This window comes from Sapajus apella, unplaced genomic scaffold (assembly GCF_009761245.1).
Source record: "Sapajus apella isolate SASKATOON/1434 unplaced genomic scaffold, GSC_monkey_1.0 scaffold66, whole genome shotgun sequence".
NCBI classification, from domain to species: Eukaryota; Metazoa; Chordata; class Mammalia; order Primates; family Cebidae; genus Sapajus; species Sapajus apella.
Window position 1 is genome coordinate 11,924,073 of NW_022437006.1, and position 27,405 is coordinate 11,951,477.

The following is a 27,405-nucleotide window of genomic DNA, read 5'->3' on the forward strand; positions in this document are numbered from 1 at the left end:
ATTTAATGTTCCTCAAAGGCAGGCACTATATTTATTTTTTAAATCTCTCAGCACCTAATACAAAATCTAGCACACAGACTCCCAATAAATGTTTGCTTAAAGACGGATCGAGGTCAGATAGGGCCAGAAGGGCAGGTTTTATTACCAGTTGCTGAAGATGTTGGAATGCAAGATGTCTTAGGCAGTCTGGTCTAGAAAAAAGTTGTCTCTGTTGAAAACAAGTGACGCAACGAGGTAATTTCTTATTCCCATTAAATAAAGATGCTGATGGCTCTCTATATAGCTATGAGGACCCCAGGACTCTTAGGAGTGAAGAAACTAAGCCGCTGCCATATGTAAGCCGAGTTCTTAGAGGGAGGAGGAAGAGGAGGAGAAAGGCAAGCAGGAGGAGGCGGAGCCTTCTTGTCAGCATCTGTTAGTGGAGGTTGGGAAGCCTTTCCTCCTTCACCCTCCCTCGTTGCCTCCACCTGGCTCCTCCCCTTGTTCCCCGAGCACCCCTCCCCCCCTTTCCCAAGGACAATCTGCAAGAAAGCAGCGGCGGAGGAGAGCTAAGACTAAAAGGCAAGAGGGGCGGCTGAGTGAAGAGCAAGGGGGAGAACTGGGAGTGAGGCAGGAAGGTATGGGCTGGGAGCAGGCGGTAGGGAGAACTGAAAGGAGCAGAAGGGAAAAGAAGAAGATGTACGGCATCAGAAGCCGGAGCCAAGAGGGGGATGGGCAGGGCAGTCGTGAAGAATCCTAGCCCCTTGGGCAGCCCCCTCCGGTTGCAGGCTCTGCTGCATTCCTCGGGAATCAGGGATGGGTGGGTGGGGCTCGGACGGGTTGCCCTTGACTGCCTAACCCTACCCTGGCACTCACCCAATTCAAATCAGTGCGCTTCTGATGTTGCTTCTGTTTCTCCCTGCCGCGTGCTTATATACACACGTGATTTTAGAGATACGTTTTAATATCTGTTTCTCTCTACGTGCGTGTCATTGTGGGTCTGTAAGGGATGCTTATACAGGAGTCTGCATGAATTTCTGTGTCCTGTGCCTCTATAACTGTCTTAGAGATTTCAGGAGAAGAACATGAGCTGTTTTTTACAGGTCAGCATTCTTAAACTCCCCTTGTTATGGCGAATTTTCTCCCTCACTGACGCTTCCAGGGCTGGAAGAGCCCTGTGTGGGCTTCTACCCTGTCATGAGCTCCAATAGTGAATGAGAAGAAAAAACAGGGGGAAAGGGATCAGCACACCCAGATGTCTTGTTCTTTACTTTACACTTTTTTTGCCTTCCTATTTTCCCTAGTCACTTAATCTTTCTTTTCTGAAGACAGGAGAAATTTGGACATGGACATTCCAGTTAAATAAGAGTGTCTCTGTTCACGCGTGTCCGTATATTCCTTTCACTGTTTGTCACTATATGATTTCTTAAGTCCAAGTTGTATAGGAGTGTGTTTTAGAAGTAAAAGGAATATGGAGGTATGTATCCAAGCCTATTTTTCATTTTTCATATATTTGTATTTCATGCAGTTCACTAGCTCATTAATGCTTTCAACAAGTATTTATTGGGGTCCTGTTAATGTACATGGACTTTGCAAGTCTTAGTAGGCTGTGGGAGAATTTTTAAAAATGATCATGATCCCTGCTCAGGAGGAGTTCTCAGTCTAGTTAGGGAAAATGACTTTACAGCCGGGCGCGGTGGCTCACGCCTGTAATCCCAGCACTTTGGGAGGCCGAGGCGGGTGGATCACGAGGTCAAGAGATCGAGACCATCCTGGTCAACATGGTGAAACCCCGTCTCTACTAAAAATACAAAAAATTAGCTGGGCATGGTGGCACGTGCCTGTAATCCCAGCTACTCAGGAGGCTGAGGCAGGAGAATTGCCTGAACCCAGGAGGCGGAGGTTGCGGTGAGCCAAGATTGCGCCATTGCACTCCAGCCTGGGTAATAAGAGTGAAACTCCATCTCTACACAAAAAAAAAAAAAATAAAAAGAAAATGACTTTACAGCCATCCAGTCCAGCGATTGGCAAACTTTGTCTGTAAAAGTCCAGATAGTAAATATTTTAGACTGCAGACTCATGGGTCTCTGTCACAATATCCATTCTGCTGTTGTAGCATGAAAACAGCCATGATAATACGTGAATGAATGAAGGTAGTTTGCACACTGAAATTTGAACTTACATTTTTCACATGTCATGAAGTACTTTTTGCAACCACTAAAAAATATAAAAACATTTCACAGCTTACTGCCATACAAAAACACGAGAAAGGCTGGATTTGGCCTGCAAGCTGTGATACGCTGACCCGTGATCTAGTCCAACCATCTTTTCAGTGCGTAAGAAGCAATTAAAATGCCACATAAAGCAGGCCGAGTATGGTGGTTCATGCCTGTTATCCCAGCACTTTGGGAGGCCTAGGCAGATGGATCACCTGAGGTCAGGTGTTCAAGACCAGCCTGGCCAACATGGCGAAAACCTGTCTCAACTGAAGATACAAAAATTAGCCTGGTGCAGTGGTGCATGCTTGTAATCCCAGCTACTCGGGAGGCTGAGGCAGGAGAATTGCTTGAACCTGGGAGATGGAGGTTGCAGTGAGCCAAGATTATACCACTGTACTCCAGAACAAGACTCTATCTCAAAAAATAAAAAGCCACATAAAGCAGTATTTAAGTGCTAAATGAATGATCCAGTTCGGACAATATGTGATTAGAGGAAGTCCAAAGAAGACTTCCTTCACCAGTGGTAATCAGTGAATGTTTAATAAGGGTACAGCTATCACTGGCCTTAAATGATGGAATGGTGTGTGAATCTGTAGAAAGGGCTAGGGTAGCCATCTGGACAAGGGATGCAGCGTGCCCAGGCACAGAAGTGGGAACAGCAAAGTAATGTTCAGGTGACAATGGAGCAGAGAATATATAGGACCAAAAGTTGAAGCTATATGCAAGGCCTAGATTGTGGAAGCTTCAAATGCCAACCCAAGAAGTTGGCACCTTATCTGTCAGCACTGTTTATATGTAGTGTGTTCATTAATCTGTCTCTTAACACAATGCATGTTTGTGAAGGTATGTCTTCATATATGTCTCATTGCATTATTTTATTATTTGTGTGGATTTGTGTTTTTATGTGACCTATGTCTCTATAAGCAGCTACCCTGAGTTCTCCAGTTGCAGGGTAGAAGCAAGCACAAGCTGCCCTTAAAACTTGGGTTCCTGTGAATGAATACACATCTCCACTGAAGCCTAGGGACCTATAACCTTTCTATGAAGGTTTATTTTGTGTCTCTAATAGAGTGAAGAAAGGAACACAAGCACAGTGAGACCAGCTATTGTAGTAAGCAATTCAGGTGGAAAATGGCAATGAGGATAGAAAGGGGATGGATAAAGGAAGATAATAAGAAGGGAGAATAATAGGGTTTAGTTACTGTTTTGAATCTGAGAGGAAGGGAGATAAATTTAAAATAACAGGTTTTAGCCTGGAAAACTGGGAGAGTGATAATTCCACTGGCATTTTATGGATACAAAAGTATGTCCTTTTGTGTGTTCCTTTGAGAGAGGTAATCCCTAAAGAACAAAATATGAAAGTGTTCCCATGTCATAGGTACACATCTGTATATATATGGCAATGATTTTGTGTTAATCTTCTCATTTGATAGCATGTAGTAATGTGTGGGGCAAGACCCAGAGGCCAAGGATCAAGAAATGCTCAAGAGGCTGACAGCCTGAGAGGGAAGAGCCATAGAAAGCCCCTGACCACTCCTGAGACTGACATCGTTAATTTACCTAACTCCGATGTGCCTTCATAACTTCAGACTCCAGTTTCAACTTCGTATCACCTAACCCCATTCCAATAGCACAACTACATAACACCCAACCCTAATCTTAATTATAATCCAACCTACCCTTGTTCTTCTACTTCTCCTTTGCTGATTGTCATCAGTGCCCCAAACCTCATCTGATTCTTAACCTCTGCAATGACCTATCCCTTCATTGAAAAGGGAGGAATCCTTGAGGCTAACTCAACTTTCTTCCTCCCTTTCTCATTTCTATTCAGTCAAATTCTCTTTTCCCTGACCTTACTTTATTCTCCAATAGGTTCCAATTGGGGTGGGAGGGATCAGGAAGGGATTATGTAGGACCTTAGTAGTCTTGGGCTTGATTACGTGACATTTCAGCTTGTCAGTCGACAAGGGTGTGGCTCTCCTCTGAAAGAAGTCCAAAGCTCTCAGGCTGCAAAGCCCAGACTTGGTGTCGTGGGAGAGCCTGACTGAGGTGGCTCTAGCCAGTCTATTAGCCATTTGTTGAGCTAGTGGCATCTTGATTCCTACTGTGTCTTAACTGACCATTGTCTTAAATTCTAGAGTGGATCATGACCCATGAAGAGCACCATGCAGCCAAAACCTTGGGGATTGGCAAAGCCATTGCTGTCTTAACTTCTGGTGGAGATGCCCAAGGTAAGGAAGAGGGGACAAAAAACACGGCTGGTGGGCCTTTCGGAATTTACTGACTCCCTTAGCCCATATAATAGAATTATTCTTAGGTTCACTGGAATTTTGGACTTTCCTAAAAATTTCTGTGAGGCTTAAGTCCCCAAGTGCATTTGAATTTTATTTGCTGTGCTTTTATTTACCCACATCTTCATAAAACTTCTTTCCAAGTTTCTTTGAAGACTGGGGCTCTTTTGGTCCTCGGGAACCTAAAAGAGTGGTGTTTTATCAAGCAGCTTTGGGAAGAAACTAGAGATAAAGTTATTGAGAAGGCGGTCAGTGGATTAACTTCATATACTTTGGTAATGGTAGGGATGGGAGGAGACCCAGAATTGGTCTTCATGTACTTTGGTAATGGTGGGGATGGGAGAAGACCCAGAATTGGTATTTGGTGGGTCCCAACTAGGTCTTCAGTTATTAAGTCTGATGTCTGCAGCGTTCCTGCACTGACCAGGGTCAGTCAGACACTTCATTTTCTGTGGCCTTTCCTCCTCTTTCATTTCATTAGTCCTTGAACAAATAGGAACAGCAGCAGTTAATGAATACAGATCCACTGTGAGGTGGAGGGGCAGAAAACAGAGCCAGCAAAAACCCTTTTCTAGGTTGAATTTAAGAAACCTGGGAGTCATGAAAATTCTGTATATAGATAACACGGAGTGGGAGAGAGAGGGTATGTGATTTTTTTAAAAAAAAAACCTATTTCTCCTTTGATCTTCTGATATATTCTGATTCATTGAAAAGTGGCAGAATTTCTTTAAAAAGCGTACAGGACATGAAGCCAATTATGGAAAAAAGAGAGAAGGATAGTGATGTCAGCTAGACTCCTCTCCTCTGCACCACTGTCCCTAAGCTTTCCTAGACTTTGTGTTAAGGACCCACTTTGTATAGAGTCCTGTCTTGTATGTTGTGAAGAAGTTGAATTCCTTTAGGAATATATAGCTTAATGAGGAAACTAGAATTCTTACATAAGGCAGATAAGTAAAAATAAGCAAGTGTGCATTAACCAAGTGGAATCTACTTATATAATGAAATGATAGGTCCTGGTTGGATTAATCAGAGAAAACTCCATGGAGAAGGTAAATTTCAAGACACTGAACTTTTTATTTAAGTAAGGTGCTTAGATTAGTAGCAGGCACATCATAAATACTCAATTCATGTACCATTAATTAATTAAAAATGAATTAGTGAGTACTGCGTGTCAATCAGGATGATGGTCACTGGGGGGTATATCAGTGAAAAAGTCTGACAAAACGTTTGTTCTTATGATATTTCTTATTAATATATTAGTAAAGCTAGACTTTATTTTTTAACTTTATTTTATAATATTTATTATAATTGTTTTACAGGTTATGAATCAGAAAGTGCTAGAATGAAGAAACTGAGGAAGGAGGGTACGGAGGTCTGAGTTTAGGAGTGGAGAGCCTTAGTAGAGTTTGCAGAAACCACAGACCTGGCTTTTATTGCTTCCCTCTTCTTTGCTGGCAGGGTACCATGCCAATACTGAATTCCTTACCATGTACTTGAGCATTGATCCTGCAACCTTGGTAGAATGGTCTGTGTTAGATTAGGGGAAGAGAAAAGAGAGCCTGCTAAACAATCCAAGTAAGATACACAGTTTTGTTGTTTTTTTTTTGAGACGGAGTTTCGCTCTTGTTACCCAGGCTGGAGTGCAATGGCGCGATCTCGGCTCACCACAACCTCCGCCTCCTGGGTTCAGGCAATTCTCCTGCCTCAGCCTCCTTAGTAGCTGGGATTACAGGCACACACCACCATGCCCAGCTAATTTTTTGTATTTTTTTAGTAGAGACGGGGTTTCACCATGTTGACCAGGATGGTCTCGATCTCTTGACCTCGTGATCCACCCGCCTCGGCCTCCCAAAGTGCTGGGATTACAGGCTTGAGCCACCGCGCCCGGCCAAGATACACAGTTATAAAATGAAGAAGAGCTCTTGAGAGAGTGAAAGGGGGGGTGGGAAATCAGCCTAGGATTTAACTTGGGTATAAGAGCAGCAGAGCCCTTCCAGCTTCTGATCCTGAGCAGTGAGACCCTCTTATTCTAGTGATGACCATAACTCACTACTGTAAGAGAAAGACCCTCTTTCATGGAGGCAGCTGTAGATAAGCTAATTTCTGAAGGGCCCAGCTGAGCCAAGGCCTATGGGAGTCTGTGATAGGCACAGTGTATCCAGGGAAATATCCCACCTGCAAATCCCCATAACATCACAGCCGCATGTCACTAGGGACTGAGAGTGATAGAAACGGAAATTCTAGGGAGGCAAGGAGGCAAAACAGAAACTCAGAATAGAGCTGAGAGGTCCCACCTGCAGGAGAAGCTCAAATTCAGAAGTAGCCTGCCCAGAGCTGAGTTTGATGGACTCTTGTTCTCCCAGGGAGGAAATATAGAAATGTTTTTTGTTTTTTTTTTTCCCCAGAGGCTTTATGGGTCACATGGGAAAGTGAGATTGAGCTGTGTAAAATCCATAGAGGTCACAGCTTTGTCATTCCCTGAGCTCAGCAAAGCTAATAATATCTTGAGGTAGAAAAATGGCCAGGAATCAGACATCCTGAGCTGAAATACAAAGAACGCTGGGATACTGGGCTGATGTCATACCAAATTCTAATTCCCTTTCTAGCCTAGGAATGGCTTCAGCCACCAAAACTATGCTATCTTTAGCCTTATGGTATTGGCATATTCTACTCCTGGAAAGGACCTCAGTCAGTCATCTGCTTTGGCCTTCTGTCTTCAGATAGGCAGCCATTACAAATGTATGTTTATCCTATTTTTTTTTTTAAGAGATGGGACAGGATCTTTCTATGCTGCCCAGGCTGGACTTGAACTTCTGGCTCAAGCATTCCTCTTGCTTCAGCCTCTCAAGTAGCTGAGACCACAGGCCATGTGCCACTGCACCTGGCTTATTCTATTTTTAAAGGTTTGCACAAGCAGATTCTTTTACCTCTTTGGATTGCTATTCTAGGGTTTATAATTTTTACTTACATATATATTAGAAAGTGTAATTCATCTCTAACAAATATTTATTCCTCATATATTTTAAAAAATTTTATGAAAGTCCAGTTCAGAAATAAATTATTTAGTATCAGCTTTCAAAAATGTCATAATCAAGTCATGTATTAGATTGTTTTTTGTCTGGTCTCGTAGAGACCCATCAACCACAGTTCTTCCTAAAACCTCTTTCCAATATGCTGTAATTGGAGACTCCAAACTATGTGCTTATGATATTCTCCAGAGCCCCTCCTGAGTATACCCAGAATACCTACTGGATGGTGCCTGTAATCTTATCCTTCATCTTATTTCTAATAAGTCAGACAGCTGCCATAGAGGGTTATTTAGAGCAACATGGAACAGCCAGGGAGACTCTGGCCAGGACTGGCTTGGGGCCAGACTGGGCTAGTCAGGTTGGCTAGAGAGCTCGAAGAATTACTGGGACTCCTTAGTATGAACTATTTGTATACCCCAGTTTGTGATTTTTGGGGAACTAGGGGTTTGAGGCATAGGTACCCAGGGTACAAAGACCATGCTAAAATTTGGTTTCTAGGAAAACACTCAAGATATATTCAACTTAGAGACAGGATGAATGACTTTTGGAAGTTGGTGAGCTTGAGGTAAGAGGAAGGCAGAAGGAGAAGAGAATTTCCCTATTGTGAGATTTTTTTTTATGCCCGGCAGATTTGGATAGTCACTGTCCACCATCTGTTGTTTGCTTTTGTACTGAAAACCTTTTGAGTCATTTGTCTCTCTTAATTCTGGGTATTCCAACAGGATTGCATTAAGTTAGAGTTTCTTCAGGACCATTTACTCAGCTTGGAAGCAGGAAACAATGTTCCAACCTATACATTTCAGAATTATTTTCTCCCTTTTTTCCTAAAATTACAAATTCACACTCTAGAACTCCAGGTATCCAGAAGAGAATCCTGTAAACCTTGTGACAGGCTGGAAAACAAACTTTAGTTTCATATCTATTCTGATTTTATTGAGCTGACATCATTCATTTTTCCTAAAGCATTGATGGCTTTGTGTTGACTTTGACGTTGTTCCTTTCACACACATAGGCTATTCCTCAGGCTACTGAGAAACCCCTCTCTTCATAGATTTTTTGGTTTTGATTCCTTCAACTTAAGGGTGTGAACTTAGGCTTCTAGATTTCATGGGGCTTTGCATTAGTGATGTCATAAGTGAGCTTTGACATCAGTGCTCACCAATGACTTCCTGTGGACAAGCCCAACCGTTCAGGCCTTACCTTAGACCAGTTATTAAAAGCATTTGACACTGTTCCCACTTCTTGAAACTGCCCTCTTTTGGCTTCTAAGACATCGTTAAATCCTGGTCCTTTTATATTTCTTGCTGCCCCTTATTAGTTTTCATCATGGAACCTCCCTTCCCCTTACTATTCCTTCAATGTTGGTTTTCCTCAGGTTCCATTCCTTGCCCTTTTTCCTTATAATTCCACATATTCTCTTGAGATCGTCTCTTCCATGTTCACATGTATGCCCTACAAGAACTTCAAACTCAACATATCCAAATATGAATGTATCACCCCCACCCCTACCTCCCAAAACCAAAACCTGCCTCTGCTGAATTAATGGTACCACACTTTACCCTTTGCCGAAATCAATCACAGGACATTTTCTCCTTCTCTGACCCTTGAAACGTAATCACATTGCCAACCTGGATATAAGTCCTGTTGCTTCTGTTTCCTAGATGTCTTCTATCCAGTATTTGTTTTGTCCCAAAAGCTACTCTTCCAGTCCAGGCCTTTCACATTTCTTATCTAGGATGCGACGTAACCTCCTAATGCTAGAAACCCCTCTCTCAAGCTGTCTTTCACACTGCTGCTAGAGTTATCTTTCTGAGATACACATCTTGTCATATGAGTCCCTCTGCTGTCTAAATTCTTCAGGGATTCTTTGTTGTCTGCAACTTTTCTTTTTGTAAAAGAAAAGTTGTTTTATCTTTTAAAGGTTACAGACCCTTTTAAGAATCAAATGAAAGCTGTGGATTTTCTCCCAAAAGAAATGTCCATGCCCACAAAACTTCATAACGTTTTGTAGGTTTCATGGATTCCCTGAAACCCATCACCCATGGACCTCCAATTAAACCCTGGCCTGAAGAATACAAGTCAAACATCTCATGGCATATAGGTGCCTGCCCACCTGTAAAGCTTCATCTCTCACCACTTCCTCATTTATATATTATTCTTTTTTTTTTTTTTTTTTTGGAGATGGAGTCCTGCTCTGTTGCCCAGGCTGGAATGCAGTGGCGCGATCTTGGCTAACTGCAACCCCTGCCTCCCGGGTTCAAGTGGTTCTCCTGCCTCAGCCTCCTGAGTAGCTGGGATTACAGGCATGCACCACCATGCCCGGCTAATGTTTTGTATTTTTAGTAGAGATGGGGTTTCACCATGTTGTCCAAGCTGGTCTCAAATTCCTGACCTCGTGATCCGCCCCCTTGGCCCCCCAAAGTGCTGGAATTACAGGTGTAAGCCACCATGCCTGGCCGTATTTTATTCTTTATAATACCAAATTACCTAAAGTAATTTTTTGACCCTCACCTTTATTTGTGCTATTCCCTCTCCCTCAAATTATCCACCTGACTAAAAAAGTTTTTTAAGGAAATTGTCCTTTAGGTCTAAGGACAAATGCTGTCTTTTCTGTATAAGCTTCTCTGACTTCCTTCTGGCAGGCTTAGATATTCTTTGTCTCTATTTCTGCTGTACTTTGTATGTCTCTCTGTGTGTTTCTCTCTCTCTTTTTTTTTTTTTTTTTTTTTGAGAGTTGGGATCTCACCGTGTTACACAGACTGGATTTAACTCTTGGGCTCAAGTGATCCTCTTGCCTCAGCCTCTGAAGTAGCTGGGCTGGGACTATAGGCATGCACCATTGTGCCTGGCTCATGTCTTTTATAAGGACCAATAGACCATGTTGTAATTCTTCACATGTCTTGAGGACCATTACCAAGTTCTTTATCTTGGTATTTCCAGACTCTGTGTTGGTCATTGCTGTATCCTTAGTACCTAGCACAGTGCCTGGAACATGATAGGTGTTCAGTTAATATTTGTTCAGTGAACAAACGGACCTTCAGTTCGATTTGGAGCTAACAGCCATGTAATACCAATCTGCAAAAAAGAACCATTTTAATCTTTTTTTATTCCATTCTATTCCCAATAGCTTTGGATTATTCAAAAGTTTGTGATCGTTTTTAGTTTGGTGCTGCAGATTTTTCTGATTACTAGCTCCCTTAGGGCTTGCTGATATATGACATTACTCCAGGCAGGGTTAAGAAAAACGTGAACAGATTTTAGATTGAAACAAAAATATGTACTAGAATGTCTAAGAGAGGGTAGCTAAAATGGTCCACAAGAAGTTGACCTATCATGGCTCTAAGGTTCCCTGAGCATCACCATGTGCCCCTCCTCACATTACACGGTAGGAAAGGAATGTCTCCCCTCTCTCACCAACAAAGCCATGCTTAGCACAGGATCAGCGCATTATTCCTAATGTGAAACACACACATGGGACACCTGCTGTGTGTTGTATGTTGGGGTGGGTTGGCTTTTCCTCAGTGCTCCTGGAAGAGAGTTGTTTTCACTGAGCAGCTACTAGAAGAGGAATAATATTCATCTGTGAAAAAGGGAAAAGGACCTTCTCTCTATTTTAGTCCAAAGTTTTTGTTTTGTTTTAATTTTATTTATTTAATTTTTTAGAGATGGAGTCTTGCTATGTTGCCCAGGCTGGTCTCGAATTTCTAGGCTCACGCAATCTTCCCTGTTTGACCTCCTAAAGTACTGGGATCACAGGCATGAGCCACTGTGCCCAGCCCTAGTCCTAAGTTTTTCTCCAGTAGAAGCAGAGAGAGAGTGATTTACAGCATACTTTTCAAGTTCCCCATAAACATCTTATATACAGGGCCACAGGAAGAGACTAGCAAATATTTGTTGACTGATTGAGGAAATGCCAGGAGAAGGCAGTGAGAGAATAGAGTCCCCACTAATTCTTCCTGCACTCTTGGTCACAACCTCTTCTGGCAGTGTGAGAACTAGTGAATCACAACTGTGTAGCACACATTGGAACGAAGACCAACTCAAGTGACACAAAAAAGGTGTGTGTGTGTGTGGTAGACTGGGAGAATCAGCCGTCCAGTACAAATATACTTGTGAACTTGTGAATAAGCTATGATTTGTCAGGTTACTGAACCATAGAGAGCCATGTCTTTGTCCTGAAATGCCTACTAAAAGCTGATGTCTAGATTCAGTGCAGAAAGCAAGGAAAAAACCAGGTACAGCCATTGAGATTAGTGGGACAAGTCATAGAGGCCAGTAGTGTTGACTTAGGCATTTGAAAACTTGAATTCCAATCTGAACTTTCTAAAAGTACTAGCTTTGTGCCGCTAGACCTTTTTGAGTTTCAGTTTCAAAACCTTAAAATGGAGACAGCTCCAGGATTATGGGCAGGATTAAGTGAGATGATGTTTGACAAGCTCTTGGCAGTGTCTAGCCCACAATACACATTCAAGAAAATGCCCTATTGTTCTTGTTATTATTTCCTATATGGTCCTATCAAGGAAAGGTCTTGGGAATAGCAGGATTTTGGGGGGAGCTTGGGGAGTAGTGAATGCAGATTATCTGAAGCTCTAGTAACACTGAATGCAGTAATTGGGAGCGGGGAGGCCAGAAGACTTTGATGAGAGAATTATTCCAGATTCAGAGAAAAGACTAAATAAAGTACTGATTCATTATCTTTAGCCAAATGTAATATCTGTGGATTCCAGGGTGCCTTTTCTTAGGAGCAACCTCTCTGTGACTTCTTTTGTCCCTCCTTTCACAGGTATGAATGCTGCTGTCAGGGCAGTCGTTCGAGTTGGTATTTTCACCGGTGCCCGTGTCTTCTTTGTCCATGAGGTTGGTTCTGCACTTTGTTCTTCATCATTCTTTCTCTGTCCTCTTCTAATTCTGCTTCCTGCCCTTTTCCCACGTTCTGTGTCCTTACCTCCCAGTTACATTTTATGTTTGATTTTCCTTGGCTCCCTATCTCCATAAGTCACTCCTTCCTACTCTTGATTCCAATAGTGATGCTTGGACCTGGTCATCTGCAAACTGGGTTTACATGTTGCCTGTTCAATTTAAAGGAAACAGTAACTTTTATTGTTCCTTTCATCTTTCTCAAAACAGAGAAAAAAATGGAAATTGGTAGTATTTACAGCAAATGTAGTATATCCTGGGGTAGAGTCCCAGGGGAGAAGAGCCTTGCTGTATTTCTGTAGTTTGCATAACTTCCTGGGCTTCTCACTCTTCTCTTGCACCCTTCTCTCAGTACCCTTTCATGCTTCACCCACTCTTCTTTTTATAAGATCTGCCTGCTTTCTTCTATCAGATTTTATAGTCTCTTAGCAAGTCTCATTTCTTTCCTTCCCTCCCACCAACTTCCCCTTCTCCTTTTCTCCATGGTTATCAAGACTGTCTGCTACCATTGGTCCCCTGGGAAGCAGGTTGGAGGAGATAGGGTGAGCCAAAAATAAGAATTAAGATTAACTGTTAGGAAGGATATCCCATATCCTGATGTTTCAAAATTGGGAGGAACTAAAAAAGAGTATTACAAAAGTTGATGCCCCCTTCTTTGTACTGTGTTAAATATGAAGGTCTCATGAGCATCCAGGACTCACTAATGGGAGGAGGTGGCTTGACTCTCAGAGAACCTCTTCCCAGGGATCCTGTCTTCATCCTGGGAATTTAGGGAGAAGGCTAGCAGGGGCTGAACAGGTATAATGTGTCCCACAGGGTTATCAAGGCCTGGTGGATGGTGGTGATCACATCAGGGAAGCCACCTGGGAGAGCGTTTCGATGATGCTTCAGCTGGTATGTTCCAGAGAATTCCGTCTCATATTTGCTCTGTTCTTGTTTCATCCCATTCCGTTTTGGGCTCATGGTCTCCCAAATTCCCTGTCATGTGGTTTCACGTGAAGGAATTCAGTGACAAGAAAGGGATCCTATTTGCCCTTTACTCTTAGCATTTGAAAATATTGCTCTGGTTTCCTGGGGCAGGGAGAGGGTGGAGGAGTGATCACAGGATAGTTTGCTCTTTATGGAAAGTTCATAAACAAGACTTTGGGGACTGGCACGTAAGCAGGTCTTACTCTAGGGTCACGGGGAAGGTCTGGCCCTGAAAATAACCTTACCAGAGGACTGGAGCCAGAGCCAGAAGTGGAGCTGAAATCTGCCAGTCCTCATGTGATGGAGATGAGGTGACCTGAAAACCAGACCACTTAAAGGACCAAGGAACTGAGATAGCCTTTCAGAGTCTCAAAAAAAATACTAAGAGTATCCTGAGGATTTCCACAGTCCTTTATGCTACTTACTCCATGTTGTGTTAGGCTTCTCATGTGTACCCACTATGGGCTAGCTCAGTAGAAATAAAACCATTTGCTGTTTTACTGAAAATTTGTAAATTACATTTGGTATCCCCCTTTTTTCAGCTCAGTCCCCTAAAAATCCGTGGGCAAAAATTTAATATGCAGTGTCTAGTGAAGGCTCTACGTAGGTACTAGGTAATAGTGCCTGTGATAAAGTGGTCTGAGAGTGAGCCAGAATTCTCCACCAGTATCCCAAAGTCATGGCTGCCCAGGAGTGCATATGGTATAAAAACTCCTAAGTATACTTAACCTCTCTCAGGTAAGTGTACTTTCTCTAAGGTATAGAAAGCCTTAATTTCCCAGGGACTTAGAGACACCTCTCTTGGGGTATTTATAAGACTTTCTTTACCTAGAGCTATTTTTCCTGTGAATACCTGGATATTATGGCCTCTGCCACTGGCACCATGGATTGCAAGGAGCTAAGGGGAAAGGATTGGTAGTACCTGGGTACAATTGGAAATCTCAGTGTATAGAGAGGAAAAATACTACAAAACACATTGGAATGAACTCCTAATAATAATTTTGACACAATCCAGTAATGTCAGGCCATTAGGGAGAATTTCTAAAGACTGATGTCGCTGCTTCTAAGATATGAAAGTTGGAGATTATTTGAGAAGCCAACAGGCATATAGGTATTCACTTGTTCTCCTTAGGATAGTCATGGATGACAAAGTCTTCAATGAAAGGGGTTCTTAGCAGTCTTCTAAGATGTATAGCAAAATATGGGATTGACCCTATGATGCCTCAACCAGCATCATTTCCCTTTCCTTTGGAAGGGACAGATCACTCTTAAAGATGTCAAGGAACTTTCTAGGAAGTCACACGTTATGTCGGGCCATCACAGTGTTGGAATAGGGGGCATCTCAGCTTGTTGAGCCCTGTCCCTTGGGAGCTGACTTCTACCTCTTCCAAAGGGAGGCACGGTGATTGGAAGTGCCCGGTGCAAGGACTTTCGGGAACGAGAAGGACGACTCCGAGCTGCCTACAACCTGGTGAAACGTGGGATCACCAATCTCTGTGTCATTGGGGGTGATGGCAGCCTCACTGGGGCTGACACCTTTCGTTCTGAGTGGAGCGACTTGTTGAGTGACCTCCAGAAAGCAGGTAAGACATTGTTCACATGAGTATTGCTTATTTGTGTAAGTACATACAAGGGTGTACACATACACACACCACTCCCCCCCCCTTTTATCTCCCATTGGAGAAAAATGTTACCCAGACACAAATAGACAGTCTTTGCCCTTTTTTTTCTGGTATTGTCTACAATTCCTTTTGGCTAGAGTTTCTTCTCTCTCTAGAAGTCTCCTCTTTAGGCATGCCAGGTGCCTCACCCAGTGGCTCCTGGTTTGCTTCCCATTGTCAGGTAAGATCACAGATGAGGAGGCTACGAAGTCCAGCTACCTGAACATTGTGGGCCTGGTTGGGTCAATTGACAATGACTTCTGTGGCACTGATATGACCATTGGCACTGACTCTGCCCTGCACCGGATCATAGAAATTGTAGATGCCATCACTACCACTGCTCAGAGGTAAGGGGACTTGGGAGGTAGGCAGTATAAGAAGATGGCAGCTAGGACAGGTTAAAGGGCTAGAGGCTGCTGAAGATTAAAGTGTTTGAACAACTAATAATGACCAGTTTTCTGGGGCTGGAACACGATTTTTAACTAAAAATTATCTAAAGCACTGAAATTCCACTGCTCCCTAAATGATACACGATTTGCCACTGTCTGGCCCACTGTCCAAATATGCAGCTCTAAGGTCTTTCATATCTTTGGGGTCTCCTGAATGGTTATTCTTCATACTGGGCAAATCTAGGGAGCCCATACATGAGCTACCCTTTCCAACCATAGCATAGAAAGTATAGGTGCTATGACCACCACTGCTCAGAGATAAGGGGATGGAGTGGGAAGCAATGTAGAATGGGAGCATAGAGGGTAATCCTGGAGGATTCCAGTTTAGTCCAGTCGTTCCTTGACTTTTTATCCTTCTCTCTCCTCCCTTCCCTGACCCAGTTCCTCGCTGGAACAGAGCCTCTGTATAGACACCTTCTACTGCTGTGTTTTCTCAGGCCTAGGAAGGATACCTTATGGCTAAATTATTTCCCCTAGTTCTTCCTGGTCTCAGAAACCCTGGTAGAAGGCCTGGCAGCATACATGTATCTCTCAGAGAGGGTAATTGGCCTAGATGTAGGTGCAGGCTTGATCTTGGCCCTAGGGTCACTTGGACTGTATCCTGTGTCTGTCTCTTGCAGCCACCAGAGGACATTTGTGTTAGAAGTGATGGGCCGTCACTGTGGGTAAGATCCTCATTCTGACTCATTTATTCCATGGACTTAGCAGTAGCGCTTTCCTTTTCCCCAGAGAGTCCAGCGAGGTCTCTCAGTAGCAGCAGATCTGGGGCTACACATGCTCCTTGTGGTGTGGTTCCCTTTTCTACCTCCATCCCTCTTCATTACATCCCCACACATGCACATGTGTACGTACTCAGGCACATACTTGGTGTAAAGAGTAGGCAGTGCTCCGAGATTAGAGGCCACTGTGGCAGGTGAACATAAATGGAAGGTGTCCTTTAGAGACAGAATCTCACTGAGGGGCCCTGGTGCTCTTACCCTCACCCCAAGAATAAAATGGAGGCTCTCCAGACCTTTTATCAACCATGAGGACTAGGAGAACTTGTTGGGTATGGATGAGGTTATTTGTAGAGTACATCTTCTAGCGTGATGCTTCTGGCTCTCATCTTAGATATCTGGCCCTTGTTACCTCTCTGTCCTGTGGGGCCGACTGGGTTTTTATTCCTGAATGTCCACCAGATGATGACTGGGAGGAACACCTTTGTCGCCGACTCAGCGAGGTATTGGCACTTTATTTTGCCCTTAAGAATTCCCTCATCCTATCCCACTGATGGTCTGTTTCCCACCCATCAGCTTCATTCCATGGACCATTTTACCCTTTGTTCTCAACCAGACAAGGACTCGTGGTTCTCGTCTCAACATCATCATTGTGGCCGAGGGTGCAATTGACAAGAATGGAAAACCAATCACCTCAGAAGACATCAAGAATGTTCGTATGAATGAAACCAGAGAGGCCTTAGACTCCATAGCCCATTCCCTTCTGGCTTCTGAGTCTCCTGACACTGCTTCTCCCCTTGGTCCTTCTCCATATCTCTCCCTGGGTCCCTGCCCCTGGTTTCTACCCACAAAGAACCATTACAAGACAAAAGGCTGAACTGTCCATGGTTTTCCCAAGTCCCTGCTTGTTTTCTTCCTTTGACTCTGCCTAACCCTCTCTCTGTCCCTCTCTTGGTCCCTTCAGCTGGTGGTGAAGCGTTTGGGATACGACACCCGGGTAACTGTCTTGGGGCATGTGCAGAGGGGTGGGACGCCATCGGCCTTTGACAGAATTCTGGTAAGTCACTGGGTTCTGTGGCCCTTATGCCTTAAAACCCTCAACCTTGTAGTCCTGCTCCCTCAGAGCTGCACGCTTCCCCAGACAGGGGCTTACATCACTGGTGGTGTTGCCTCTCCACCAGCCTGTGGGCTGCAGTGACCATTGGCCTATTCCCAGATACTTGAGGGCTCTCTTCTGTTACAGAAATGATGAGAGACTATGCTTTCCTAATGGTGAGGTGGAATATCTTTTTGTTTCATTTCATATATTTTTAATAAGAATTTTGAGATAATTGTAGATTCACATTCAGTTGTACAGAATTATACAAAGGTAGTGTACATACCCTTTGCCCGGTTTCCCTCAATGGTAGCATCTTGAAAAACTACAGTACAATATCATACCCAGGATATTGACATTGATATAGTCAAACTACAGAACATTTCTATTACCACAGGATATCTCATGTTGTCCTTTTATAGCCACAGGTACTTTACCCCAACCCATCCTTTTCTCATTCTTAACTTCTGGCAACTACTAATCTGTCTCTTTGTCTATAATTTTTCATCTCATGTATATTATATAAATTGAATTGTATAATATGCAGCCCTTTAGGATTGGCTTTTTTTTCCACTCAGTATAATTCTCTAGATGTTTATCCAAGGTGTTGTTTGTTTCTATAGTTTGCTGTTTTTTACAGAGCAATACTCCATGGAGTGGACATATGACAGTTTGTTTAATCATTCAAACACTTGAATTGTTTTCAATTTTTGGCTATTAGGGATAAAGCGACTTTGAACATTTGTGTACAGCTTTCTGTGTGAATTTAAATTTTAATTTCTGCAGAGTAATTGCCCAGGATTTCAGTTGGGTTGTATGGTGGTTTTTTGTTTCTTATAAAAAATTTTTTTAAAGATACTGCCCAACTGTTTCTAGAATAGCCGTACCATTTTAATTTCCACCAGCAATTTATAAATGACCTGGTTTTTTTTTCATCCTTATACCAGCATTTGAGGTCATCACTGTTTTCTTTATTTTTTTAATGAAAATAAATGTCCGTATATCCTCCTCAGTGAAACGTCTGTTTATATTGAGGAGCAATATCTTAGAGCTCTAAGCATCAGTGAAATTGTTGAGGTCCAACCTTAGACACTCAGTTTAAACCCTTTTATCCTATTTTCATTGGAAGAGCAAAGCAATCTCCTACCTTGTTTTGTCAATAAAAAGGGAATATTAGTAAGCCCCAGTAATCCTGTTGATTACTATAGTGGGCATGTTTCTCTAGAACTAAGTAGCATCTTTGGGGCTCTGATAGCAAGAATACAGAGTCATTAAGCTTTAGATGAAATCTGTTTGGGGAAGTAAAGCCCAGTAAGTTATTTGCTGCAGTTCTTAAATGTGAGAGTCAATCTTGTGATTTGGAAAAGCCTCGAGTATCTTGACTTTCGAGGCTGAGCCAAAATGGGCAGCCTGAGCCAGACTGTCTTTGTTCTCTGGGCTCCTGCAGGGCAGCAGGATGGGTGTCGAAGCAGTGATGGCACTTTTGGAGGGGACTCCAGATACCCCAGCTTGTGTAGTGAGCCTCTCCGGGAACCAGGCTGTGCGCCTGCCCCTCATGGAATGTGTCCAGGTGGTAAGTACTGATTCTAAACCCCCTTCTTAACAGTCTCAAGTCCCTGCATTGGAGCTCACGGAGCATGAGACAAGCGTCTAAGGCCACTGGTGTAGGAGAAAGTGGAAAGGCAGGATGGTACAGCACGGACATGGGGAAAGAACACAGTGGCCTTTCCATAGGAGCTGGAACCTCTCTAAGCTTCAGTGTTCCCATCTGTAAAATGTTCCTAAGGAAGGTGGGAGACCCTACATCTTCCTCAGTAATAAAACCCAGTATCTCATAATATACAATCTCAACCTTTTTATCGTGTCTTTATTGGAAGAATAATGAAGTATTCCTCCTAACTTTATTAACAACAGGAGAATATTATTAAATTCTAGCTGTGTAGCTTTTGTCTCTGTAAGTTCTATCTTGAACATGTTTCTGTGAACCAACATGAGGTTACTAATGCTCATGTTGAGGGTTATTGTAAGGATTGGAGATAAGCTGTATTAGCATCTGATGCAGGACCTAGCAAATGCTGACTGCTCAGGAAATGGTGGCCTTTATTATGAAGGAATCACTTCTTTGATACCACAGAGCGAACATGTGGCTGAGAGTGGGAGCTAGAGTGTCTGATCTGGTTCTGAGGGCTTGTTTAATTGCTTCCCATCTCCCAGCTTCCTCCTCTCTGAGACTCAGGAGTCCCAGTGACCTGCAGCCTTGCTTGGAAATGTATCTGTAAAAGCTCCAAAGCAAAGGCACTGCCCCACAGAGCTGAAATCGGTAGTTGAGAAGCACATGGCAGGAATCAGTCCTTCTTCCTAACTGGGTTACCTGTAGGAACTTTATTTACTCATAACTTTAGAGGCTGCTTTAAGGCTGGGGACCTGGGTGTGGAATGGAAGATTCTATATGTCAGTGAGCCCTCCTCCAGTCTGCCCATACTTCTAAAAAACAGAGCACAGAGCCGGGCGCAGTGGCTCATGCCTGTAATCCCAGCACTTTGGGAGGCCAAGGCAGGCGGATCATGAGGTCAGGATATCAAGACCATTTGGCTAATATGGTGAAACCACATCTCTGCTAAAAATACAAAAAAAAATTAGTCAGGCGTAGTAACACATGCCTGTAGTCCCAGCTATTTGGGAGGCTGAGGCAGGAGAACTGCTTGAACCTGGGAGGAGGAGGGTGTAGTGAGCCAAGGTCATACCTCTGCACCTCAGCCTGGGTGACAGAGCAAGACTCTGTCTCAAAGAAAAATAAAATGAACAGAGCATAGAGTCAGTGATTCTTTTGCTGCTCATTACTTAGGACACTCAGGAAAAACAAAAATACTTCTGTGAAAGTTTGGGGGCATAGGAAAGGTGGGCGTAGGGTGGGCAGGATCTAGTCAAAATCCCAGAGATGGACAGAGTTCAACTGTGGGATAGAAATCCAGCTGTGCAGAATCCTGCCCTGGAGGTGAAACTGTCACTGTGCTCTCCCCTCAGACTAAAGATGTGACCAAGGCCATGGATGACAAGAAATTTGATGAAGCCATGAAGCTGAGAGGCCGGTGAGGAAATGACGGGAAGCTTACTAGCTGCAGAAATCAGATGCCAGAACGAAGCCAAAGATCCTCCATGGCTCCAGGCCCAAAACGAGCTTCTGCTGCTTCCTTTTCTTGTTCTCTCTGCAGCAGTTTATTGCCTAAGAAAATTAGTTGTGAGGTGACTGGGAGGCTCAGTTCATCTCAGGGATGCTCTCCCTGGCAATCAACCTTTTATAATCTGTTATTTCTATATGTGGGCCCCAGCTAGATGATAAGTTTCTCTAGGCACGGGGCAGTCTCTTGTGCTGAGCACAGTGCCTGGAGAAGAGTACTGAGAGGGTGTTTGATGAACTAGTGGCCCCTTTGCAGCCACTATCCTGTCCCTGCCCTGTCCCAGTTCTGTCCTCAGAGTTTTGCCCTATGGAATTTCCCTCTGAGAGCAAATTTTCAGACCAGGATCCCTGTGGCTGCCAGCTTTGGGGAATGGCCTGAAGACACCTCTCTCTATTTGTACTTCCTACAGGAGCTTCATGAACAACTGGGAGGTGTACAAGCTTCTAGCTCATGTCAGACCCCCGGTATCTAAGGTACTGGCAACTTGACTTGCCCTCTTTCCTTTTCCTTTTGTCTCCCCCAGTCTCTTCATAAAGTGCTACCACAGTCCATGCAACGTAAGCCTTGCCAACTTCTCTGCCCCACTCTGATCTTCAGTGCTGGGCCCTTGGCCCTGTTAGAAAGATTTCCTCTTAACCAACCCAGATACTAGCCCCCTTCTTAGTATACCTGGTATTTCTAACACAAGACCCATGCTCACTTCAGGACTGGCAAGATAACATGCAATAAATGGGAAAAGAGGGCTTATGTACTTTTTCTCTGGGAAAATCTGGGAGTAGTCACATCTAAGTATATTTGAGCCACCTCTTCCATTGGAGTAGTGGTTCTCAATATTGAGTATATATCAGAATTGTTTGGATTGCTTATTAAACATGCAAACTCCTGGGCCTCTCTCAGAGGAGATTCAGATCTGGGTAGAGGCCAGGAATATGGAGGTTTAACAGGGTCCCTCAGTGGATTCTGATGCAGGTGATCCAAGGATCATACCTTGGGAAGTGCTGCTCTGGAAGGTCTCTCATTCATTGTATAATAATGATATCTGAGATGAGGGACAGCAGCTTTATTTATTGATCTGTGTTCAAGAATTTTGCTTCCATAGTTTGTGGTAGCAAGCTGTGCTGGCATTCCTTGGGAGTGGGGTGTGTGTTGTCTCAGGGAGATGTCCCGATCCCAGGACAACAAAGACTCAGAGTTCTGCCTCCTTTACTGACCACCTCCCTGCTTCCCTGCTGGGTTTCTGTCCTCCTCTTTCCCCTGCTTCCTCCTGTATAGAGTGGTTCACACACAGTGGCTGTGATGAACGTGGGGGCTCCGGCTGCAGGCATGAATGCTGCTGTTCGCTCCACTGTGAGGATTGCCCTCATCCAGGGCAACCGAGTGCTTGTTGTCCATGATGGTTTCGAGGGCCTGGCCAAGGGGCAGGTATGGGGACTAAAAGGAAGGAGGGCACATATTCTGGGACCCAGGCATGGTCATGGGGAAAATAAGTGTAGTAAGAATGACCTGTCCATTATCTTGGCTTCCCCTGTTCCTAACTACCTCTCTCTCCTCTCTCAGGGTCCAGGCGGAAGTAGATATTTAATGTTAGGGCAGTAGGAACAGGCAGGAATTACTGGAATGAACTATTGCAAACAACATGTCTTATTTAATTCTCTGTCCCAAGCTCAGCACAGTGCCTGGCATAGGTAGATGGTTAATATTTGTAAATGAGCAGTAAGGGTAGAAGAAGTTCAGTGCATGGGGAAAAGCTGATACCTGGTGTACCTCTTCCAACCAAGGGGGACCCAGGGGTAGGGTTAGAACTCAAGCAGTGGCATCAGTTCCACACAGGGCTCCTAGTGTTTTAGCCTTGTGCAGAGCTCTGTGGCCTTTCCCCACAGATAGAGGAAGCTGGCTGGAGCTATGTTGGGGGCTGGACTGGCCAAGGTGGTTCTAAACTTGGGACTAAAAGGTAAGGGCATCTCCTCCCAGTCACCTCTTAAACTTGCCCTTGGATGTGGGCATCAGTTCATTATGCCAGGGTCTGCTTCAACCACCCTGTTGTCTGGGTCCTTTACCCCCAAGCTCACAGTTGCTGCCATGAGTGCAAACATGCCCATCTCAACATCTTTTAGCAGCTCTGGCAATTTAGAGCTCCAGTATGTATCCTTGGATAGGACAGACAGGGTGGGCTAGGGAGGGGGGAACAAGTCAAGAAATTATAAATAAAGTGCCTCTAACTCTAGCTTTTCTCTCCCTCAATTTTCCTGTCTCTTCCCCAAATTCCAATTCCCCTTCTCCTCTCCTCCATCGCTGGTCAACTAGGACTCTACCCAAGAAGAGCTTTGAGCAGATCAGTGCCAATATAACTAAATTTAACATTCAGGGCCTTGTCATCATTGGGGGCTTTGAGGTGAGTGCCCGCCACCATTTCTTCCTCTCCCTCCCACCTCCTCTCCCCCTCTCCCCAATCCTGCCCTTGTGCTCTTTTCTTCTTAGGCATACACAGGGGGTCTGGAACTGATGGAGGGCAGGAAGCAGTTTGATGAGCTCTGCATCCCATTTGTGGTCATTCCTGCTACAGTCTCCAACAATGTCCCTGGCTCAGACTTTAGCATTGGGGCTGACACAGCACTCAATACTATCTGCACGGTGAGAGCCCACCACCACTTCCATCCCTTTTGGCCAGGATTATAATCGTTAAACTGAGTGTGGTCCCGAAAAGTTACTTTACTAATATAAAGCTACTTTTTATATTAAACAAATGGGAATGTTTGAAAATGCTTCTTTGGTTGGGTGTGGTGGCTCACGCTTGTAATCCCAGCACTTTGGGAGGCCGAGACAGGCGTGACTTGAGGTCCGGAATTCAAGACCAGCCTGGCCAACATGGTGAAACCCATATCTACTAAAAATACAACAATTAGCTGGGTGTGGTGGTGGGTGCCTGTAATCCCAGTCAGTTGGGAGGCTGAGGCAGGAGAATTGCTTGAACCCGGGAGGCGGAGGTTGCTGTGAGCTGAGATCATGCGACTGCAGTCCAGCCTGGGTGACAAAGTGTTCATTTTCCTCACTTAGAAATACACCAATACCCTGCCTACCAAATGATTTGTTTTGTTTTTTCCTTCTGAGATTATACAGTCTAATTTTCTCAGCAGTAGAAAAGATAGATACAGCCTTCTTCCCAGGAGAGAAGTTCTGCAGCGTGGTTGGCAAATATGCCTGTTACCCTAAATGCAAGAACTTGATGAGCTCTAGGCGCCCTGCCAGCCTGGGGAGGATATAGTTCCAGAGTTTAATTAATGGCAGAGATTAAACAATGACAAGAATCAGGCCCCTCATCATGTCTTTCTGACTATAATGCATTGTCCTTGCAGACCTGTGACCGCATCAAGCAATCAGCAGCTGGCACCAAGCGTCGGGTGTTTATCATCGAGACTATGGGTGGCTACTGTGGCTACCTGGCCACCATGGCTGGACTGGCAGCTGGGGCCGATGCTGCCTACATTTTTGAGGAGCCCTTCACCATTCGAGACCTGCAGGTAGCTGGCCACCCAGAGCCTGCTAGTTATCTCTTCCCTGTCTCCAGACTGTCTCCACGGTAATCTGAACTATGAGCTCTCAAGTTGAGGACAGAGCTGTTTGGTCTGTAGAATCTTGTGAAGACCAGAAGGAGTACCATGCAGGCATTCTCTGGTGTCACCTCATATGTATGACCTCAGCTACTGTTGTTGGAATGTTCATTTTGAGTCAGGTGGCCTGCTCAAAAAGGGCTAAGCCCTTTATGGGCATTTTTGCATTTTATCATCATAATAGACATGCAAAGAAGATACCATCTCCATATAACATAGGAAAGTTTAGAGAGGTTAAAAAACTTTTCTAGACTCCTAAGTAAGCAGATGATTTAACTGATTGAGAAAGTCAGTGATCTTTTTACTTCATCATGTCTCCCCTTCAGATTTCCCTTGCTGTCATTCTACTTTTGAGAGAGATACCCTTTGACCTCTAGGGTAGGGCTCTAACCCCTATTTCACAGAAGGACTGTATGATTCTTATTTCCTAGATCCCAGTTTGCTGGAGGAGAAAAGAATCAAAGTGCAGGTTTAGCAGCAGAATGAGGGAACTCCCAAATCCAAGATCCCAGCCAACCCATACCACGAGTGGAGAGTGGGAGTCTGTCTCCTCTGGCTCAACTCATAGCTCAAATGAAAGAACATGTCCCTTCCAGATGAATCACTGCTTTACAGACAAGCAAAACACTTGAAGACTGACACTGTGACCACAAGTCAGCCCTCTGAGGGAAGGGGAACCAGAAAGGCTTGGAAAGGGAGATTGGAGAAAGTGAGGGGCTGAACACTGACAGTTAACTGCAGCTGTGTCTAATGCTCCCTCTTTCTGTTCTGTCTCATTTGGAGTCTTTGTTTCAATTTCAGTCCACAGTGAGCTTCTTAAAGGAATTAGGCACAGTTCAGGCCAGGACTGTAAACAACTCTCTTCCATGTCTCTCTTTCCTTCCTGGCGGGGCCTGGTGTAGAAGAAGAGAGATTGATATCCAACATTACTAGATTGATATCCAACATTGATTCCCAACTAGGCTTAGGATTTATTCTTTTTTTTTCTTTTTCAGGCAAATGTTGAACATCTGGTGCAAAAGATGAAAACAACTGTGAAAAGGGGCTTGGTGTTAAGGTACTTCATCCGTGGTTTGCTCCTAAGTGAAGAAGGAAAATAAGCTTTGGCTCAAACCTATAGAATGGCCATGGTTGGGACACTCTGAGGAATCCGTAGATATAAAGGGAGGGGGCCAGCCTTTCCCTTGAACCCTGGGAGGAGATAAAAATTGAAAGGAAAGAACAAAGGCAGAAAGGGGAGGTTGGGGAGGCAACCACAGAGTCACAGGCTTTTGGTCTCCACCTGGCAGGAATGAAAAGTGCAATGAGAACTATACCACTGACTTCATTTTCAACCTGTACTCCGAGGAGGGAAAGGGCATCTTCGACAGCAGGAAGAATGTGCTTGGTCACATGCAGCAGGTAGGAAAGACACCCTAGTTAGGCCATTCATCAGACAGCCGTACCTGCCAGCAGCCACTGAGGCTTCCACTGGCCTTTTCCAATCTTCTGGAGGAGGCTGTCAGTGCCATCATAGAGCATGGGCCTGCAGTCTCTTACAGTCATAGAATCAAAACATCTTCATCCTGGAAATAACCTTAGAGATTATATGGGCCATCCTTTTCATTTAGGGCAGGGTTTTTCAACCGTGGCAGCTTTGCCTTGTGGGGCTGGATGATAATTTGTCAGGGGTAGCTGTTTATGCACCGTAGGACAGTTGTGCAGCATCCCTGGTCTCTATCCACTAGATGCCAGCAGCATCTCCCTCTCACTCCCAGTTGCAACAAAAATGTCACCAAACATTCCCACTTTCCTACCTGCTTCCTCTTAGTTCAAAGGAAATCTGTATGATGTTTTATATTCTGAGGTGCTACCAGGGACAGCCAGATTGGGCCACAAAAAAACACTTTTATGTCATCAATGACAAGAGGGGCAGGCAACTGACCTGTTGGCCAAGAAGACTAAAATGTGATTTGGCAGCTATGGAGATGAAAGAGGGGATTGTGTGGCCAATCATTTTCTTTAATTAGTTACTCTTCTATCTGATAAATGGCCAAATGTGCTGGGCCAGCTTGCCTTGGATCCTGGCGCTGCCTCGGGACACCCTTTCATAGTTTGACTTCTGGATTCCTGTTTTGGGCTGTAAACCTGAGGCCCATCTTTCCTTTTTCTCTGTGTATCTAGGTATCTCTGCCACTTCATTAGAGTCCTTCCCTCTGTAATTTTTATGTTTCTTTCTCCAGGGTGGGAGCCCAACTCCATTTGATAGGAATTTTGCCACTAAGATGGGCGCCAAGGCTATGAATTGGATGTCTGGGAAAATCAAAGAGAGTTACCGTAATGGTAGGTGGAGTGAGAGAGCGAGCGCCTTCTATAGAGGCTGGTTTCCCAGTATAGAAGCTGACTGACCATCCCTTATTGCAGGGCGGATTTTTGCCAATACTCCAGACTCTGGCTGTGTTCTAGGGATGCGTAAGAGGGCCCTGGTCTTCCAACCAGTGACTGAGCTGAAGGACCAGACAGATTTTGAGTGAGTACATTTGCTTTCTGGGGTGGTTCTCTCCCTGGTGGTTTCAAGCTCTACTGTCCTCAACCTGATCACTATCTTTAATACTTTTTTTAAAGAAGTAATACCTGTATTCTTACCCATTTCAGATCTGATGTATATGTCCTAAATCCAACCTTTTCTGTCTAACTTCTTCCTATAAACCTTTGGTAGAAGTTGATTGGGGAGCTAAAAGACTATCATCATCTACCTCACTCCTCTGTAGGCATCGAATCCCCAAGGAACAGTGGTGGCTGAAACTGAGGCCCATCCTCAAAATCCTGGCCAAGTACGAGATTGATTTGGACACCTCAGACCATGCCCACCTGGAGCACATCAGTCGGAAGCGGTCTGGGGAAGCTGGTGTCTAAACCTCTCTGGAGTGAGGGTAACAGATTACCTGATCATGGTCAGCTCAACCCCTGATAAGTCCACATCTTGTCAGTGTTTTAGCTATTTTTTTTCATTAGGTTTCCTTTTATTCTGTACCTTGCAGCCATGATCAGTTCTGGCCAGGAGCTGGAAGAGGGGGCACTGGATGGAAGCTCCTTTTAGGTAGAATTTAACATGACTTCTACCCCAGCTTCATCTGTCACACAAGGCTGGGCATCTCTAGTGCTACTGCTAGATATCACTTACTCAGTTAGAATTTTCCGAAAAATAAGCTTTATTTATTTCTTTGTGATAACAAAGAGTCCTAGTTCCTCTACTACTTTTACTACGGTGACAAATTGTAACTACACTAATAAATGCCAACTGGTCACTGTG

The 27,405-nt window shown here is 44.2% G+C and overlaps 1 protein-coding gene across 5 annotated transcripts in view; it reads left to right on the top strand.

The window, feature by feature from the left end:
• The window catches only part of PFKM (phosphofructokinase, muscle), a 46,081-nt gene extending 18,676 nt beyond the window's left edge, over positions 1–27,405 (top strand). For 2 of the 5 annotated variants that reach the window (XM_032248441.1, XM_032248438.1), the window contains exons 2-23: positions 4,337–4,429; positions 12,302–12,375; positions 13,252–13,329; positions 14,798–14,987; positions 15,247–15,412; positions 16,135–16,179; positions 16,625–16,733; positions 16,847–16,942; positions 17,195–17,287; positions 18,774–18,899; positions 20,351–20,415; positions 20,915–20,978; positions 21,778–21,927; positions 22,386–22,456; positions 22,810–22,897; positions 22,984–23,136; positions 23,859–24,023; positions 25,109–25,170; positions 25,403–25,514; positions 26,336–26,435; positions 26,517–26,622; positions 26,864–27,405. In XM_032248441.1, the coding sequence (XP_032104332.1) occupies positions 4,345–4,429; positions 12,302–12,375; positions 13,252–13,329; positions 14,798–14,987; positions 15,247–15,412; positions 16,135–16,179; positions 16,625–16,733; positions 16,847–16,942; positions 17,195–17,287; positions 18,774–18,899; positions 20,351–20,415; positions 20,915–20,978; positions 21,778–21,927; positions 22,386–22,456; positions 22,810–22,897; positions 22,984–23,136; positions 23,859–24,023; positions 25,109–25,170; positions 25,403–25,514; positions 26,336–26,435; positions 26,517–26,622; positions 26,864–27,008 (2,343 nt within the window). In that variant the 5' untranslated portion in view covers positions 4,337–4,344 and the 3' untranslated portion in view covers positions 27,009–27,405. Of the gene's footprint in view, positions 1–388; positions 562–947; positions 1,083–4,152; positions 4,248–4,336; positions 4,430–12,301; positions 12,376–13,251; positions 13,330–14,797; positions 14,988–15,246; positions 15,413–16,134; positions 16,180–16,624; positions 16,734–16,846; positions 16,943–17,194; positions 17,288–18,773; positions 18,900–20,350; positions 20,416–20,914; positions 20,979–21,777; positions 21,928–22,385; positions 22,457–22,809; positions 22,898–22,983; positions 23,137–23,858; positions 24,024–25,108; positions 25,171–25,402; positions 25,515–26,335; positions 26,436–26,516; positions 26,623–26,863 lie in introns of those variants that run through there. The other 3 variants (XM_032248439.1, XM_032248442.1, XM_032248440.1) reach the window with 3 other exon arrangements.